The sequence below is a fragment of the Phlebotomus papatasi genome, chromosome 1 (assembly GCF_024763615.1).
Source record: "Phlebotomus papatasi isolate M1 chromosome 1, Ppap_2.1, whole genome shotgun sequence".
In the NCBI taxonomy this organism is placed as follows: Eukaryota; Metazoa; Arthropoda; class Insecta; order Diptera; family Psychodidae; genus Phlebotomus; species Phlebotomus papatasi.
In genome coordinates, this window is record NC_077222.1 from 100,247,509 (window position 1) to 100,265,972 (window position 18,464).

The following is an 18,464-nucleotide window of genomic DNA, read 5'->3' on the forward strand; positions in this document are numbered from 1 at the left end:
GCCGATAAGAGCTAAAATAGTTCCTATAGATGGGTGTTAATTAATGGCTCAACGCTGGGCCCCCTTACCCTGTGTCAGACGGGATTGTTCCCGTTTTGGGTTTTTTTTTGTTAAGCAAATGTGCTCTATCTACTGTAATTCTTACTCACTGTAACTTTTTTGGACAGTACACATGTTTAGAGAGACTGTCGGATTCAGTCAGGTCAGGATTCACACCGTAAATTTTCAATGTAAATAAAAAAAATCGTTCAAGAAGGGAAACAAGAAAGTTGTTCCAATTATAGGGGAATTTCCCTTCTGAGTTTGCCCGGCAAAGTGTATGCCAAAATCCTTGAGAGAAGATGCCAAGAAATAGTCGAACCCAGACTGGGTGAGGAACAATGCGGTTTCAGACCTGGTAGAAGCACCACGGATCAGCTTTTTACCCTGAGGATGATTGTCGAAAAGGCTTGGGAGTATGCAATTCCACTCTATGCTTGTTTCATAGATTTGGAAAAAGCATATGACCGAGTACCGAGAGAACAACTTTGGGATGTACTGCACGAGTACGGACTGGATGAGGAATTGGTGGGAGCTATCCAGTCATTGTACAGAGACTGTAGTAGCTGTGTTCGTGTAAACGGATCCAAATCGGAAGGTTTTCAAGTGGGTGTTGGACTCGTTGGACTGCGTCAAGGGTGTGTTCTATCACCATTGTTGTTCATAATATACATGGACAAGATTATGGAACGCAGTCGGGGGCGGAATGCGATTCGTATTGGGGATTTCAGGGTGAGCCATCTCCTCTATGCAGATGATTTGGTTCTTTTTGGATCTTCCGAAGAAGAGCTTCAGCGCACACTCGACCGATTTGTAAATGTTTGTGCCGAAACAGGTATGAAGGTGAACGTGGGTAAGTCGGAGGTAATGGTGATTTCCCGACAATCTGTGGAATGCACTCTACATGTTAGTGGAGACTCATTGACACAGGTGGAGAACTTCAAGTATATCGGGGTGTTATTCACGAGTGATGGTAGGATGGAGGTAGAACTCTCGTCGCGAATCGGTCAGGCTTCTGCAGTTATGAGGGAGCCTGGCAGAAGCGTGTTGAGGAAGGCCGAGCTTAGTCGATCGGCTAAATTATCGGTTTTCAAAGCTGTGTTCATTCCTATTCTCACCTATGGTCATGAGATTTGGGTAATGACCGAAAGCGTAAGATCGCGAGTACAAGCTGCCGAGATGAGGTACCTTCGAGCGGTTAAGGGAATCACTCGTAGAGATCGAGTGAGGAATGTGGCCGTTCTTGAGGAACTAAGAGTCGAGGAGCTGCTTCTTCGGGTTGAGAGATCACAACTTCGATGGTATGGACATGTTCAACGCATGAATGAAGAAAGATTCCTCAGAAAAGCTATGCAAGCCATTGTGAGGAGACCTCGGCCTCGAGGCAGACCTAGGATAAGGTGGCTGAATCAAATTCAGAATCTTGCCTTGGAACGCCTCGGGATCGAACCCGAACATCTTCCTGAAGTGGCGGAGGATCGACAAGCGTGGGCTGCTAATTTGGATGTCATGGGCCCGCGACCCCAATAGGGATAAGCGGTTGAAAATGAATGAATGAATGAATAAAAAAATCGTTGGATTTCAAACAATTTGATGGGTATCACTTGCAGCATTGTACAATGCCGGACAAACGGACAGATTTGAAATCTTCTGATTGCATCTTTCTATCGAAGAGTTCGAGCAAGAGTATAACAGTTTTGTGCAAGTGCATGAGAAAGAATGGCATGATAGTTGGTTTGTTTGTGCTCGCAGGTGACGTCTTATGTTTAAAAAATAATCGCGCAAGCACCTAAAGTTGCATTTTCCTGTGAATATACAGTAAAATAGAGTGATTCAGTTGATTTTTCAGCTATTAAGTTTTCTAAGTGTTGTGTAGAAGTGAAGAAAATCTTTGTTAGAAGCAGATATTCAGGCAAAACAGAGAAAACATCTCGGTAAGAGGTACACACCCTTTTAAAAAGTTAGGGACATGAATAATTTAATTGATTCGATTAACAGTAAACGACTAGTATTTTGTATATTTTACAACCTGCAACAAAAAAGATAAATTAATCAACGAATTGACTAATATAAATCTATTATGTAGGGCAGGTAAATTTAGTAATTTTCGTTAAACAGAAAAATCAAGAGAAGTTTACATTTTCAAAAGGAATACTTTATAAAAGTAATTATTTGCATAAATTAGTCTCATTTCTTAGTCACATTTAGATATTAGTTTATCAAAAATGAAGATTTAAAACTGTTAACTGTGATTTTTATTATTTTTTTTATGTTATTTTTTAAACCGCAGTATAGTAAAAAAATGACCCTAATGCTATTATTATTATTATTATTATTATTATAATAGATTATTAATTCGAATCCAAAAGGCTCAGCTCAGGCTCAGTTCTGAGTAATTTTTCAAGATACAGATTATAAATAAACAATCACTTAAAAGAGAGAACAATTTTAAAAAATATTTTTAATGGCATAACTTTCATATCCGATCACATCTCTTTCTGGAGGCTTGGCTAATAAATTTTATTTAGTTCACTTCAATTTAATAGCAAAGCTATTTAGTTACATCCTTAAATATATGATATTTCATTAAATTATTTTTTAAGTACATCAAAATCATACAATCGCAAAAAAATCAAGTTCTAGTACTCCTGCAATATAGTATTTCTGAAATGAATCAATTATATTAAAATAAACTGATAGTGAAATGAATAGTGAACCGGCAGCTCGACTGATGAACAGTTTTTATTTGATAGTTTAGTAGCGATCCGAGAAAAACCGTTCTAAAATGAGTAAATATGTTATGAATTTGAATTTACAACAACAGTTTATTTTAACGTGTCTCTTTAATTTAGTAATTTTTACGACTAATTAATTTAGTCGCATTTTTAAAACTTTAGTATTCTACAAAAAAAAGCTACTTCTCTCCACTACTTGCTTAAATCGGTGAAGTATGTGAAACAATTCAACACTGCTAACTTTAATTAACCCATTCGCATCTCGTTAGTTACATCAGCATTTGTCGTAACTTCTTTAGAACGCTTGTTTGACTTGCAATTTGCAGCAATATTTTAATAATATCTTAATGAAACAATTACATAATTTATCAAATATATAAAGAAGTTTGAATAATGCAATAGTAATTTTTTTTTAGTTATTTGTATATATACTCTTTGATTCTATCATTAATTGCAAACAAAATAAGCGACACGACACACAATTTTCTTTTTAACAAAACTCATGAAATGATAGCTTGTGGGAATAGGGATATATTTGCGAAAGTGTCACACTTCATAAATTTCCATACATTGAAGTTACGGCTTTATAAACGATGGAAGTTAGAATAAAATTATATAATGTTTTTTTTTTCTGACATAGATATCTACATCTCAGCTTTTAAATAATTTTCTAAATATTTTCTTGAGTTAATTTATAGTTTATTAGTACTACTTTCTCTATTTTGATTTAAAAGTATCGCATTCAAGGATCGTTTTTAAGGGTTTACGTGGGTTTAAAAGACTGGAAAACACTATATTTTCTCTAATTTTGTTTTCAACATAATAAATTTTAATTTTAATTTAAGTTTTTTAAACATAAAAAGTACAACATTTAAACTATATTTTCTGAAATTTTCATTTAAAGATCTAAAAAAATTCAGCTGTTATGATTAAAACTGTTATCGTTAAAGTACGACTTTAACTCATCAGCTATCAAGAAATATTTAGTTTTTTGACGTCAGATGAATGCACCATGAGAAATCTTGTCCACCGAAAATTATGTTTTTTTTTAAATCCAAAATCTATCTCCAAGAATCAAGTCCCAACGGTTTTTAAAATTTTGAAATCAAGATTTCAGGAGAAATAGCTAAATGTGCCTTTATATGCTTAAGAGCTCGAATTAAATATTTTTTTATTCCGCTGAAAAAAGATGTTGAAAAAATATGCTGTTATTTTAGTCTGCGCGACCCACGTAACCCCTTAAGAAAAATAAAGCTGAACTTGAAATGTCGCCCCAGTTGTTGTCAAAAAGTTGTCAAAGGAAGTTACGGCAAATGTTGATTTAACTGATTAAATATAACTATTGCATATTATAATCAGCGCAAACTAGATAATTTTTAACAATTTATTGAAACACATGTTCATTTTTCGCTTCATGAAAGTTATGCAATTTTTTTTTCTCGAATTGACACACGGAAAGTTTGACATCGCATTGATTTTGATCATATTTTCCTTCATTCTGAATTCTGATTTGAATTTTAAGGGATAAATTTATTTCTTAGTTTGTTACGTTTTGCAAACAAATAGGGTTTGTAATGATATAACGTAAATAATTTAAGTTCGGTGACGGTTGCGACGCGTAATAGATGTCTCTTTGGGTCCCCTTTCACAATAATCACCTACAGTAGAGTCTCGCTATAGTCCATATTTGGTTTCAAATTTGACACTTGGGTCGCACTATATATAGTCCATGTAATTTTTTAAAATTATCAACGATTTTTAGTATTGAAATTGCTCGACGGCTTCCACTTTCTTTGCGATTGTGGTACTTGTCCTTGCTCTCTTCATTGTGGATCACAATTATCACAACTACTTAATAAAGTTTGCCAAAAATATTAAAATAGTTATGCATGTCGCATACTAAAAAACATAACCTAACTTAAAATCAGTGTTTTAAAATCAACGTTTGATAACTTGTGGACTATAGAGCGATGGCCTATAGCGAGACTCTACTGTATTACTCTGAAAGGAGCTAATTCCATATATATATATGAACATTCTATCTTCAGTATTTCTAGTGTTTCTAGAGACATTGTTGGAATGGGTTAAGTTACGGTTAATCCTTTAAGGACGAGTGGGACACCGGTGTGCCAAAAACAAAACCATTTATTTTTACTATAATAGAAAGTTATTTTGTCCTCTAAATAGTCCACAAAATTAGTTTCTTATGTTTGGGACACCGGTGTTCTATTCGTCTTTAACTCTTTCCGGACCGCAGCATATGCTGCAAGCCAATTTCACAATTTTTAATCAAAAATATCTAAGCTCAAGAATTAATTGAGGTCCTGCAAAAAATATCTTACATTTGGACATCCTTATCGTTTGTAATCATCCACAAGAATCGGATTTTTATCAGTTCTGAATAATTAAAAAACATTGTTTTTCATAGAATATGCATATGCTTCTTTGGGTACTACAGTTCCAAAAGAGACGAAAGAGTTAAAGAGTTTTAAGCAATATATACGTCAGTAATTACTTCCGCTAGAGGGCAGTGTGTCCTGCAGAGGAGATCAATCTCATGTCTAGGATTTTTCTTAGAGATTGAAGCTTATTTTTATCCATTTAATTACTTAGAATTTCGGGGATAGCATTAAAGCAACAATAGGGAAATCCGGAAGTCGTCGGGAAGAGACAATCACTCAGGGAAAGACATCAATTATCTCCAGAGCTTTCGGCTCGGTCTCCAAGCCTTCATCAGTGGTCAAGTCTTGCAATCTTTTGGTCAGGATTACAACAGGGCATAAGAGGGTACGGGGGCACTATTCTTACACGGTCTTTTACAATTTTTGTAATACTTGGCACAATTTTCGGACCTTCTTCTTCGTCTTGGGTCTTGATGGGATTTTCTCTTTGTTAGCACTAGAAAATCCCAGCAAGACCCAAGACGAAGAAGAAGATCCGAAAATTGTGCCAAGTATTACAAAAATTGTAAAAGACAGTGTAAGAATAGTGCCCCCGTACCCTTTTAAGCCCTGTTGTAATCCTGACCAAAACCCTGAACGAGCTAGGTTTTTCAGGACAATCTGTCCTTCCGGTGAGCGTCATTTGTTGATCAAATCCTATGAATCAAACCTATGAACTACCAGTCCGTTCGCTGTGCAAAGAAGAAAGAAGAAAATTAGCTCCTAACCAAATTCAAAACTGATGCATAAGAAAATAGAGGAATTAGTGACAAAAATCCTAAAGAAAAGACCAACCAATAAGGACAGATTGTCCTGAAAAACCTAGTTCAGTTACACCACCGTCGGCTATCCCTTAAAACCCTGAACGAGTCTCAGAGAAAGATTGCAAGACTTGACCACTGATGAAGGCTTGGAGACCGAGCCGAAAGCTCTGGAGATAGTTGATGTGTTTCCCTGAGTGATTATCTCTTCCCGACGACTTCCGGATTTCCCTATTGCTGATTACAATTAACGTCGGCTTATTCCCACAACGATAGCATTAAAAAAACAACATTTTACATTCTTACAGTTTTGTTTATTTATCTAATTTATTTTAACAGTTCTTTTTTAATTCAGGCCATTTTAAAGTTTATTTGAATTTTTTCCAATGGAATCTTATTCGAGGAATAAAATAAAACATTCCAAATTAGTTAAACTTGCTAATGTGTCTGTTCAGATTCTCATTGAGTTCAGTGTTTTTGTGGTGGGGAGACTGTCCACTGGAGTGAATCGCTGATAAGTAGCACGTCCGCGTTTTCTTTCAATTTTTCATCATTTCAGAATACTGTTGGCCACCACTAAGTTTGGATAGAATTCCCAAGAAGATAGCTGATACGGGAGTGTTTTATTGGTATTTAGTCACCCTCAGTGCTGCTGTCGCAGTTTCTTTAAGACCGATAGACTGTTAAGAGACAAAGTGATCTTGTGTGTTCCTAAAAAAAAAGAATTAAACAGAATGTTCTCAGTCTTTAGAAACACGTTTGTTCAGAATCTTCTGAAGAATAAACTACGTGGTGAGCATTTGGTAGCTCTCAGGGGTATATCCAAAAGCAGTGAAGTCAACAATTCTGACTATTTGAAGAAAAATGAGCCAGAGAAGTCATCAGAAAGCAAGTCTAGGAAGACAACAAGGTAATTTATGCATTTCTATTTTGTGCATCATTCTCAACGTTTTGCTTATAGCTTAGGAGAGATATTTGAGAAGACACTTAATTTACCGTATTTAATAACTTTCGAGATAGTCGAGATAATAAAGTAATTTGCCGAAAATCTTAGGATGTTCCATTACCGTTAATCAAGAATGTGAAGTTCATAAAATAAAGCACTATAGATTAGCCCGATTTAGCGGTTTAAGAATAATCGGCAAAGGTCATAATTCCTTATCGGTGGGTTCAATCGCCGGAATAGAAAATGAAAACTGTGACAAAATTACGCACGCAAAATCTAAAATTGTTGTGATGACATGATTGATCTTTTCGATCTATCAAAATTGGCTGACCAAGTATTCTTGTGTGCTTCTTTGTCCATTGAGAAAAATAAAAACTTGCGAAAGAATGTAGGCATAAATTGTGGAATTATTCAGAGAAGTCTTCCGACAAGGTCGACCAAGTTTACTTCTCTCTTGTACCTTCTCAACAAAACCACCACGAATGTTGCGCATGGCAGAACTTCTATCTCGCGCGTCGGATGATTCGTATCAGTGATCGTTGTTGTTCTTTATTTTTTTTTGTTATTTCTTTCTTTTTTTTTGGAAAATATCAGACACTTTCGACAAGTTCAAATGTGCCTAGAGAGCTTTTTTATCTGTGCGCGAGTAAATATTTATATGGAGAATAAACACAAAACAAACAATTTGCATTTCTTTCAAACACACAGAGCCACGTATAGAAGCAATTCTCTCTGCTATAAATAAACTCATTCTTATGCTCTTCCCATGACGAAAGTGTTTTGTTCTTTTATGCTTTTTCAATAAACTAGCTCTCTATTGAATGCGGGAAATATCTTCTCAGGCATTTTGGAATAAACAACAAGAGAACCTAAAACGTGATCTGACCACGATCCTCTTTAATTTTTTCTTAACAGCAGAATTTTATGTCTGAATGCGGTTCCTCTTAAAAAAATCGGGCAAGCGACAATCTTTTAAACATCATTGGGCAATTAATTTCCTTTTCTATCTATAGGTCTTGATAAACTTTTCTGTAATGCGTCAGAAATTGCATTTCATATTTTGATTAGATTGTTGATCATTTGTTGTTTTCTGTTTTTGCTCTAACAAACTCCACAAAAGCTCTTGACATTCCCGAGTGATGATATTTTGGCAATAATTTGGTATTCTCCTGTTTCCAAGAAATTTCTGAGAGAACGCAAAGAAAGTATTACGTTGTCCAAGATTTATTCAAAATATTCACAAATTAAATTACAGATTTGTGAATCATCAGACAAAACAAAAAAAAAACAAGATTTGACCATTGAAGAAGACTTTGAGTTTGAGCCGAAAGCTCTCTGTGAAAAATCATAATTTTGCAAGCTGCCCACTCGATGTTCACCGGTTTACGCGTTACTGGAATTTTTAAATTTCGTAAAAATTAAGACTCTGTCGATTTTACCAACTAAATTAGTTTGAAAATAATTACTCCCTCTGTTCCGAAATAAGTCGTACGTTTGGAGAAAAATTAGGGATTAAGGAATGGTTTCAGAGAATGTTTTTGTTTTTTGCAAATATCTTATGTATGAACTGTCCTCCGTGTTCAGGGATAATATGAGGATTCTGCCACGATGGTAAGTTGAGGAATCGATATCTTGAAGTTGTCCATTTTTCGCGTTTTTTTCAAGGAGCTCCGGTAGATAGTTAATTACTAATAATTGAACTGCGATTAACATTACAGGCTAGAATTTGTTCTAAATTTTTAGTATGCACAAGTAGAACTCAACAGTTATTACCGTTATGCCATTTTTTATTACTCAAATTTTGCAGAATGAGCAATAAAAAGAACATCCTTTTTTGTGTTCGAATATCTGGATGTAAAATGTTGAGAAATAGGGACTTAGGACCTTCAGGGGGCCTCCCATAAGTTGACCCTGTGTGGATATGTTTTTCTAAAACATATCCAGAATTGAAAAAAAAACGTACGACGTGTTTTCGAGTAATCCTAAAAAGATGATTTTGGAGGGGAAGGGGATGTGTGGGGGCAAAATAAAGGACATATTAATGGTCCCAGGGTCAACTTATGGGGGGGTCCCCCGAAGGTCCCAAGTCTGTATCTCTAACCATTCTGCACCTATTTTATATTGAAAATAAAACGCCAAAAATAAGACATTTTTAAGACATTCGTTCCTCAACAAACATACCATTAAGACTGGACCCCAATTTTAGTACTGGACATTAGCAATAGTTCCTTACAAGAGATAATTGTTGATACACAAAACATTTACCAACAAACTTTCCCTTAATCCCATTTTTTCCAAACGTATGACTTATTACGACGGAGGGAGTATTTAATTTTTTTTTTGGTCAGTAAAATGGATACAGGGACTGATACACGGTGTTGATCTTTGTAATGTCTTCTCGGTTATTCTCTCATACAAAGTTTCGAAGGCAGATTTTCTCCTCGCCTTATACTACTTGGTTAAAGATATCGGCTTTCGGTTTTAGGTGACCCCCCCCCCCATAAATTAATATTATGTCGAAATCGAAAAATTTTCCAGGATGAATTATTAAAAGTCAAAGTTTTAATCGTTATGTAAAATCGTAAAATCTGAAATTTCGGCCAAACCAAATTTTGTATCATCCCACTATAATTATCTAATAGTAATTTAATAGTTATACAATTCTTAAGTTATTTTTAAGATGATTTTAATTGAATTTTGATTACAGTAGACTCTCCCTCAATCGGGAATATGGGGCAAGATGTTATCCAAATTATCGAGAGATTCGGACTTCAAAGTCATTGTAAATTTCACAAAAAGCCGTCAATTACAAAGAATTACGATAAAACTACTCTGAAAAAAAGTCATGTCAAATTAACAAGACAAGTTTGTTAAAAGGATGTTTTTCTATACAGAATATGGCAAAGTTTTGTCAAATCGGCGGCCAATTAAATCTTGTTAAAAGTTTCTCAAAAGGGAGGGAGTGTTTCTATATAAAATGCAAGAAAAGTTTTGTCAAATTGGTAAATAACATCCTTTTGACAAAATTTGAACAAAATCCATTTGTTCGTGTAACAAGAGTTCCGAGTAGAGAAACTACAGCGATTTTGAGCAAATTTGCTTCAAAATCAAACGTAAAAATTGTCAATAAAATTTTTTATCCACGTTGTTCGGAAATTCGAATTTTACGGTCCATGTTTTGCACGTATAGTCCATAGGGTGGAGTAACCACTTATCGCCATGTTTAGGAAAAAGAGAGATTCATTTTATTATAACTTCTGAACACTTATTACAAGATAACTCAAATTTGACATAAAGTTACTTAGATGTATTAGCTCTAGATACGTGAAAACAATAGTCCTACAATTTAATGCTGAACTACTTAAAAAACTGATTTTTTTAACAAAGCAAAATTAACTAATTCGTCGCCACTTTTTACCACTTTTCGCCAGTTTTGTAACCACTTCTCGCCACCCACTTGAAAAGGTCCGAATTCGAATTTTTTAGGCAATATTATGAAAAGAATACATACATTACATTCAGCATTTCTTCTCAAAGCTTTTTCAATGATTTTCGGATATGTTTTAGAACTAGTCCAGTTGAACATTTCGCCCAAACATACTTATGACCGGAAAATTCGCCATTTTGAATTATTGAAGGTCAAAGGTAAATTACTTTGGAAGGCTCATTTTTCTTTTTGCTTAAAATTTGATTTTTTAGAAAAGTATTGCAAATTAGAATCCAGCTGCATCGGTTATCATCGGTAATGAATCGGTTAAGTACCTATTTTTGATTTTCAAATGCTTTTGTGATTGATTTATGAATCAATTTATTTTTTCTCGTGATCACCTTATTATTACTCACTTTAAATGATTTTTCTTAACTTTTATGTGAGAAATCAAATTATAGGACTATTGTAAAAGGTAAACAAGGCTGATTTGACAACTGAGAATCTATGAAGTGAAGTTAGCGTCGCCTGTTGAAAAGAGATGACGACAGGTGGTAAAATCAACTCCAGAGTATTACCACTTTTCGCCATGCCTCATCTTTATAAAAAAATAACGTAAAATGAAATAATACTTAACTAAATACAAATTTCATGTAAGGTAAAGTACCCTTTATTCGACCGGTTCCTCTATTCGACCGGTAGATTTATTTATTCAATTTAATTATATTTGCTATAATATTTTGTGTATGATCTAACATTAATAGGTCAATTATTCTTTAAATAATACGAATCAGTGACAAATTCATAGAAATTAATGAAATTCACCATCAAATATTCAAAAATTGACCCACCGGTCGAAAGGAACCCGGTCGAGTAAGGGTACTTTACCTTATTCCACAAGTGTAATTAAATATTCAATAGTCAAATTATTTATCCAAAAAGGTATATTTTGCTTGATAAAAATTTGATGACACTTAATATATTTGGTAAGAAATATTAGATTCGATGCACTTGCTTAAAATATTGCTCTTAAAAATGCTCAAAATCGTCACTCCAAAACGAATAATTATTATTTTTCGACTTTATACGTAGCAGCAGTAAAAATACAAATAACTTTACGGCTCATTTATTTCATAAATCGCGAAAAATAGCGATTTCAATATAGGTGGCGAAAAGTGGGGCACAGGCGAGAAGTGGTGATTCCACCCTATAGATGTGTTTTCGGAGAGGGAAACTCCGTCCGGATGCGGCAATACTGTTTGTGGAGTTTTCAACCCAAGATCAAAAACTATCTCTTCTTCAGAGCTTTCGACACGCTCCGTGTCTTCCTCAGTGACTGGGGAGGAAGTCTTTATTAGAAATCTATTTGTTTACAAATTTTTCTTATAACATTGTTTGAGCTTACTCGAGTGTTGTCAGAGATGAATTGAAAAAATTAGAATTTAATGGCTTCAGCCGCTTCAGCACACCTTTTAGATCAGGAAAATTTCATGAAGTGGAAATTCGAATCCCTTTTTTTCTTACACGTTTTGCATATGTCTATGTCATTCTTTCGCACTCTTCTTCTTCTTTTAAACATCACAACAAATTTAACTTAGCTCAATCGAATTTGGAGTGCGAAAGAATGAGATAGACATATGCAAAACATGTGAGAAAGAAAGGATGTGAATTTTGATTTCTTGAAATTTTTCTGATCTAAAAGGTGTGCCGAAACCATAAACACTTAAAAATATATTACATGCATATTTTAAGAAATTCATAAAGTTTAATAGCGACTGTAATTTTTTTTTAAAGTTTTTGGTAGATTACTGACGACAATTCACCATAAGAAGGTCAAAGAGATGAACTCCCTCCGGATGCGTCAGGGGGTGCAATCCTTTTAAGACAGGAAAACACAAAATTCTTTGCCAAAACTTTCGACGCTTCACTTTTTTTTAAACTTTTTTTTTAAGTTTATAAACCGGTCAATTTGACCGGTTTTGATAGGTTTAGTATTAAAGAATAATACCATAATACAATTTTACGTCATGATTAACTAACTCTAAGCAATTTAGGGTATTAAATTAATAACTTAAATGATGTGACTAAATTTTAGATCTTAAAGGGCTATTAATCTTGGTAATGATCGCAATTTAATTACTTTGTTGTTTCCCAGAAAACATTTTAATAATTTGAGCAGTATTTTGGTAAAAATAGGCTGTAAAATTTAACTTCGTCAGCGTAGTCGGAATATAAATAAAACGAGAATCATTAATTTATAAATGCCCAAAACTAGTGAACTGCCCTTGACAAAGGAAGAATTAAAAAGTTGTGTTACTATTTTAGAATTTTTGGATAGATTTAAAGAGGCTTTGTGATCAATTTATCGTTTTACTGCTCGAACTCCACGGAGAGAGCAGTATATAATAATCCCTCGATTTTTTCACCCCCCCCCCAAATCCCCCCAAATCTCCACCTTCCACCCCCCGGAGACCACTTTTGTCAACAAATCTTCACGTTTCAGACGATTTCTGAGAATTTTCGTCACGCTATTTGTCCGTCTGTCCGTCCGGCTGTCATCAGCTCTAGAGGCCAAACGGTAAGAGATAGTGACTTGGGACCTTCGGAGGACCCCCCCATAAGTCGACCCAGGAATCGTTAACATGCCACTCATTTTTCCCCCATCCGATCCAAAAGCATGTTTTTTGGGATTTCTCGAAAACGCGTCGTGCGATTTGTTTCATTTTTAGATGTGTTTTAGAGATTACGCAGGCGGACATTTCGTCCTTAGACGAAAATACCTTTGAATCATTCCTAATAACGGATTTTCAAGGTCAAAAGTTAAAAAAGGCTTTAGAGAGCGCATTTATCAACCGAATGGGGCATGTTTGGGCTTGTTGGAAAGGTCTTGGAGTTTCCTGTAAAACTAAACCGTTTCTAATCGGTTCTGAACCGGTAATGAACCGATTCACAGCCGTTAACTAATTTTTATCTGAAAATCGATTGTATTACTTTTAAAATTATTCTGGGGATCTTTTGAGTGATGCATCGGTTCAAATCGTTTGAGAACCGGTAAATGATGCGATCGTAAATCATTTCGCAAAACCTGGGGCGCTTTGCTACACCTTTTAAATGAAATTACTTATTTTTAGATTTTAGCTTGTTTTTTATGAATTTCCTTTTGTTTTTCCTTTTTTTTAAGAACACTATCAACAATTCAGTACTCAATGTCAGGCTCTGCTGCTGTCTCCAAAGATAAAAGCCGAGAGTTTATGTCATATTTTCCAGGTTTGATGTGTTTTTCATCTTTTCACACAATTGTAATTGGATCATTATTCTGTATCTTACGCAATAAATTTTCTTTTGATATTTTAATTGTTTTTTTAATGAATAATAATTTTTTGCTTTTGCAGATATTGTGCGAGATCTCAAAGAAAAGACAAAAAAGTATGACACAGTTGGCGTTGGAAAGCACTACGCAAGGGTAAAATTGATGTTAGTGAAAATGATTCTTGGACTTTCACCTTCCTGATGATATTTCAGGCATTGCAGTACAATGTTCCAGGAGGAAAGAAGTATCGGGGAATATCAACGGTGCACGCTTATGAGTTGATTGCGCCGAAAACTGCTCTAACGGAGGCTAATATTAAATTAGCTGTGTATCTTGGATGGTGTATTGAGATGGTAAGTGATGTCTGGATATTGTCTCCTGGGATTCTATTTTGACCTACTTTGTGCGCATTGTGCAATGCAGCTGCAGGCGATGTTTCTAATTGTCGATGACGTAATGGACGGGAGCATTACCAGAAGGGGGCAACCTTGCTGGTATAAGCTGGAAGACATCCAGCTGTCTGCCATAAATGATGGGCTTATGATTGAAGCGGGCATTTACCAGATTCTGAAGGAGCACTTCAGCCACTTAGACTGCTATGTGAAGCTCTATGAGTTATTCCATGAAATGACCTTCATTACAACTCTTGGGCAGTTTCTGGACACAAAATCTACGCATCAGGACGTTCTGAGCTTCTCAATGGAGCAATATAAGTCAATTGTGGCCAACAAAACTTCCTACTACAGTTTCTATCTGCCAATTGCAGCAGCGATGCATTTGGCTGGATACACAGATCCCGAAGCCTACCGACAGGCTAAGACCATTCTACTCGAAATGGGCTATTTCTTCCAGATCCAAGACGATTTTCTCGATTGTTTCGGTGATCCGGAAGTAACAGGAAAGATTGGAACGGACATTCAGGACAGCAAGTGCACATGGCTGGCTGTTGTATGTCTCCAGAGAGCCACGCCTGCCCAGAAGGAAATTATGAGGGAGTGCTATGGAAAGAATGATCCAGAAGCCATTGCAAGGGTCAAGCAACTTTACGAGGAACTGTCTCTGCCCAATACTTATGCTATCTATGAGGAAGACTCTTACAATATGATCAGGACGCACATTCAACAAACTTCCAGGGGAATTCCTGTAGAAGTCTTCCTAAAAATCATGGACAAGTTGTATAGACGAGAATCCTAAGCGCACAAAAATGTTGAAATAATTTAAAGTTAAAGGATACTAAATGATATCTTTATGATTTCTGGGACAGAAGTGATTTGTAAGGAATAAAAGTTGTAATATTTTTATACGATATGTAAGGTAAAGTATCCTCTATTCGACAGCCTCTCTATTCGACCACCCTAGGTTCCTCAGGTCGACCAGGCGAAATATCTCTTCAAATTATTTACATTTGCAATAATAGCCGTACTCACTATGGCGTTGTTATCTCGTAATCTCCGTAATCTGTTATCTTGTTATAATTTTTCATTTATAAAATACATTACGAGAACATAACGAGATAACGAGATAACGATATTACAAGATAACAGCGCCATAGTGAGTACGGCTAATATTTGGCGAATGGTTTAACATCATAGGGTCAGTTATTTCATAATTAATACAAATCAGTAAAAATATCATAGAAATTGACCTTAGAACACTAAAAAAGCACTTAAACGAAGCGTTAAAAGTCTTTCTTAAATAAAAATTCGCAATTTTTCATCAATTCATGGCATTCTTATTGATATTCTTAACTGTTTTCTTAAGGAATTATTTCAATTATTATCCTTACAGATTACTTGAGAATTCAAATTTTGAGTCTAATCGCAAGTTGAGGACTTTATCTTTATTCTGTGCAAAAATTTTAGTTCCACGATTAAGTTAAACATTAAATTTAAAGTCTTAAAATTCAAAGTGCATTTCAAATATAATGTTCCTCAATTCGACCTGTCGACGAATCATAGGAAGTGGAGCTTTTTCAGTTAAATGTTTTACTACTTTTGAATAAATTCATAAAACTGAGTTTTCCTATTTTATATTAATGATTGACTTAATTTTAAGCGTTATTCATGAAGTGTTAGAAAGCCAAAGTTAAATGCATGACTTTATAGTTTTGTGGTTTATTTAATTTCTTAGAAAAAATGGGTGGTCGAGTAGAGGAACCCCAGGTGGTCGAGTAAAGGCACTCTGATATCAGAGTGGTCGAGTAGAGGAACACATCGCATTTTTAAAACAGTTTAATTTTTTTCTAATTTAAAATTATATTATGTCTAAATGAAGTTCACCATAAGATAGATAAGGATCTATTCTATAGTTTTAGATAAAACCCTATCAAAAAAGACAAATTATAACTGTTTTTTCATAAGTTTTTCACAAAAGATCTCCTTAAGTGGTCGACATAGGGTCCTTTACCTTATAATTTGTCAACTGAAAAAAATTGTATTGATAAAAAAATGAAAGAAAAATTTTTCACAGAAACAGAGTAATCAAGTTATTATTGTCAGGAACGTTGGGAATTTTGGTAACTATTTTAATTGGTAAGTATTTACAGATAGGAACCTGGGGTAAAGTGGATACTTTTTGTTGGCAATATTTTCCACCGATAGCGAAATAGAGCCCGGCTGGTGGATTCCATTCCCTGTTTGCGGGAAATTTATATTTCCCGCCTCTCGCTCCAAGCAAGGCCTTTTACTGGCGGTATATAGTTCTGTTGCCCGCCGTGTGGGGAATTGGCTGACAGGAGACACTGTCAGTCAGTCGGTAACATGGCCTGGAAGTGTTCGGATGGGGGCACAGAGCTGGGTCGCTGCCGGGCAATTGGCCGCGATAAGCCTTGGTCTCTCTGAGGAATCTTTCAGGGCAAAAGCCCGACAACATTTTATATATGATGGTACAGGATAGAAAACTGCGGAGACTGCCGAGTCCAAAAAATACAATTTTGACGTCGAATTACTCAAAATTAGCTCAAGGAATGTTCATGAAATTTGGTATGGGGTCAGTGTACTGCTAAAGCTTTGAATCCATGCATACTACGCCCTTCTTCCAGCCCTCCTTCCAGTAGTCCCCATAAAAAATGAGAACTTTTTCCATATTAACTCTTTTCTAAAGAAAAGTAGAAGGCAGAAACTTGGTATGGGATCAAGGTTTATAAAAGACTTTTTAACTTTGTATACATTCGTTTCCCCACACGATTCATTGTAGTAGCTCCCATACAAAAGAAAGACCTTTTTCATTATATTCTATAAAAACATTTCCAGTGATCGCCAGTGGAAATTTTGTTTCTCCTCAAGAAGAAAAACATATTTTCTGTCGTGCCCAGAGCTTTCGGTCGCACCTGAATTTTCTTCAAAGGCCCTCTCTGCGCTATGATGCTTTGATGTCTCGGAGTTTGTTATATTTACAAAATTGGAGAATCATTATCATCATCATCATCATCATCAAATACTGTAAGTATCCCTTCTAGTTTAAGAGATAATCGCGTTTAAAGTCCTGCATGTATTTTACGGATAAAAACTTTTTTCTAAAAAAAAATGATGTAAAATTTAGGGGATCTAATGGTCTATCTAAGCGCTAAAATGAAGAAAATATCCAATTGACATATTTTTGTAGGACATTTAATTCTTTAGAATTTTGTCGAGGACCGCTTTCCTCTATCTTACCTAGAAATTTGCTTTTCAAATCTTTTAAGAGTATGTAGATTTTATCTAGACAAGTCTACTTTTTGGTCTAAAAAGCTAGAAAACGCGAATTATGGGGCCCAGAGTATGTAATAGCCAAGTCATCAGCATATACTCATTCACATGTAAGAAGAATTATACAGAGAAATCCGAAAAAGTTAAAATAACACTCTAGAAAAGTTTATTTTACCCTGCAGTATTGATCCGAAATCGGTGTAAATATTATGCTTTTTAGGTGTATTAGGGGTTAAAGTTACCCTTTTTCATGTTAATTTTACGCTTAAAAAGGTGTAAAATTAACATTAAAAAATGTTGATATATTTTTACACCTAAAAAGTGTTTAAGTTATGAGGAAAAAAACTAATCGCACCCCCATTTTTTTCTCAGTGATCCTCTCTCTGGGCCAGAAGAAAGTGCTGTAGGCAAGGAAATGGCTTCTGAAAAGGCTAACGGTCTTGTTGAAATCTTTGGGAAGCTAAAACATAAATTGATGTCGGACTCAGCTTAAAAGGCTCTGAAGGAAATGTTTTTTAAACCGAAAGTATCTTTATCCCTCCACACAGTATTCGATCTTATCATACGAAAGAACTCCTTGCTCTTAAAATATTTTGTAATTCCCATTCTCCGCACGATTTTCAAACTTAGCGAATTACTCTCGATGTAAAGGTCCCACTTCCGATAAGTTTTTGACTAATTCGACCACTCAGAATAAGAACCGAATAACTCGCAGTAGGCAAATTTTACAACGATTTCAAGCTAAGATTTTATATGCAGAGTATAGGATTTTTGAGATTTAAAATCTCCATAACTTTGAAAATAATTATCTTTCAAGTATAATATTCACAGGTAAGTTAGAAGGTATAAAAAAGTATCCAAAAAGCAAATAGAACGAGCAAATAATCTGAGTGGTCGAATTAACTGTATTTATTCAATTTCTTGACCACAATAATATTATTTGCGAGTTAATAAATTTAATGGTAACAATTTCATTCAAAAGCTTACTTGTCTGATTGCAATAAAATTAAAATTAATGAGCAACTTTAAAATGATAATTCGGTAAATACAAATTAATGCGAGCAATCACATTTATTCTTATTTTAGCTTTGAATATTTTTTTTAAAGGTATTTTTGTGG

The 18,464-nt window shown here is 34.9% G+C and overlaps 1 protein-coding gene across 2 annotated transcripts; it reads left to right on the plus strand.

The window, feature by feature from the left end:
* Positions 1–1,750: 1,750 nt before the first annotated feature.
* LOC129810072 (farnesyl pyrophosphate synthase) lies at positions 1,751–16,135 on the plus strand. 2 transcript variants are annotated; one of them, XM_055860322.1, is made up of 6 exons: positions 1,751–1,980; positions 6,536–6,886; positions 13,531–13,616; positions 13,742–13,812; positions 13,872–14,012; positions 14,083–16,135. In XM_055860322.1, exons 2-6 carry the CDS (start codon positions 6,711–6,713, stop codon positions 14,851–14,853), a joined length of 1,245 nt encoding a protein of 414 aa, XP_055716297.1. In that variant the 5' UTR covers positions 1,751–1,980; positions 6,536–6,710; the 3' UTR covers positions 14,854–16,135. The 2 variants fall into 2 exon arrangements, with proteins under 2 accessions (XP_055716297.1, XP_055716295.1); XM_055860320.1 differs by having other exon boundaries at positions 1,751–1,973.
* Positions 16,136–18,464: the final 2,329 nt, after the last annotated feature.

Coding starts and splice junctions, on each gene's coding strand:
- LOC129810072 (XM_055860322.1), top strand. CDS start 6,711: ATGTTCTCAGTCTTTAGAAACACGTTTGTTCAGAATCTTCTGAAGAAT. Junction 6,887..13,530: donor AAGTCTAGGAAGACAACAAG/GTAATTTATGCA, acceptor CTTTTTTTTAAG/AACACTATCAACAATTCAGT. Junction 13,617..13,741: donor GTTTATGTCATATTTTCCAG/GTTTGATGTGTT, acceptor TTGCTTTTGCAG/ATATTGTGCGAGATCTCAAA.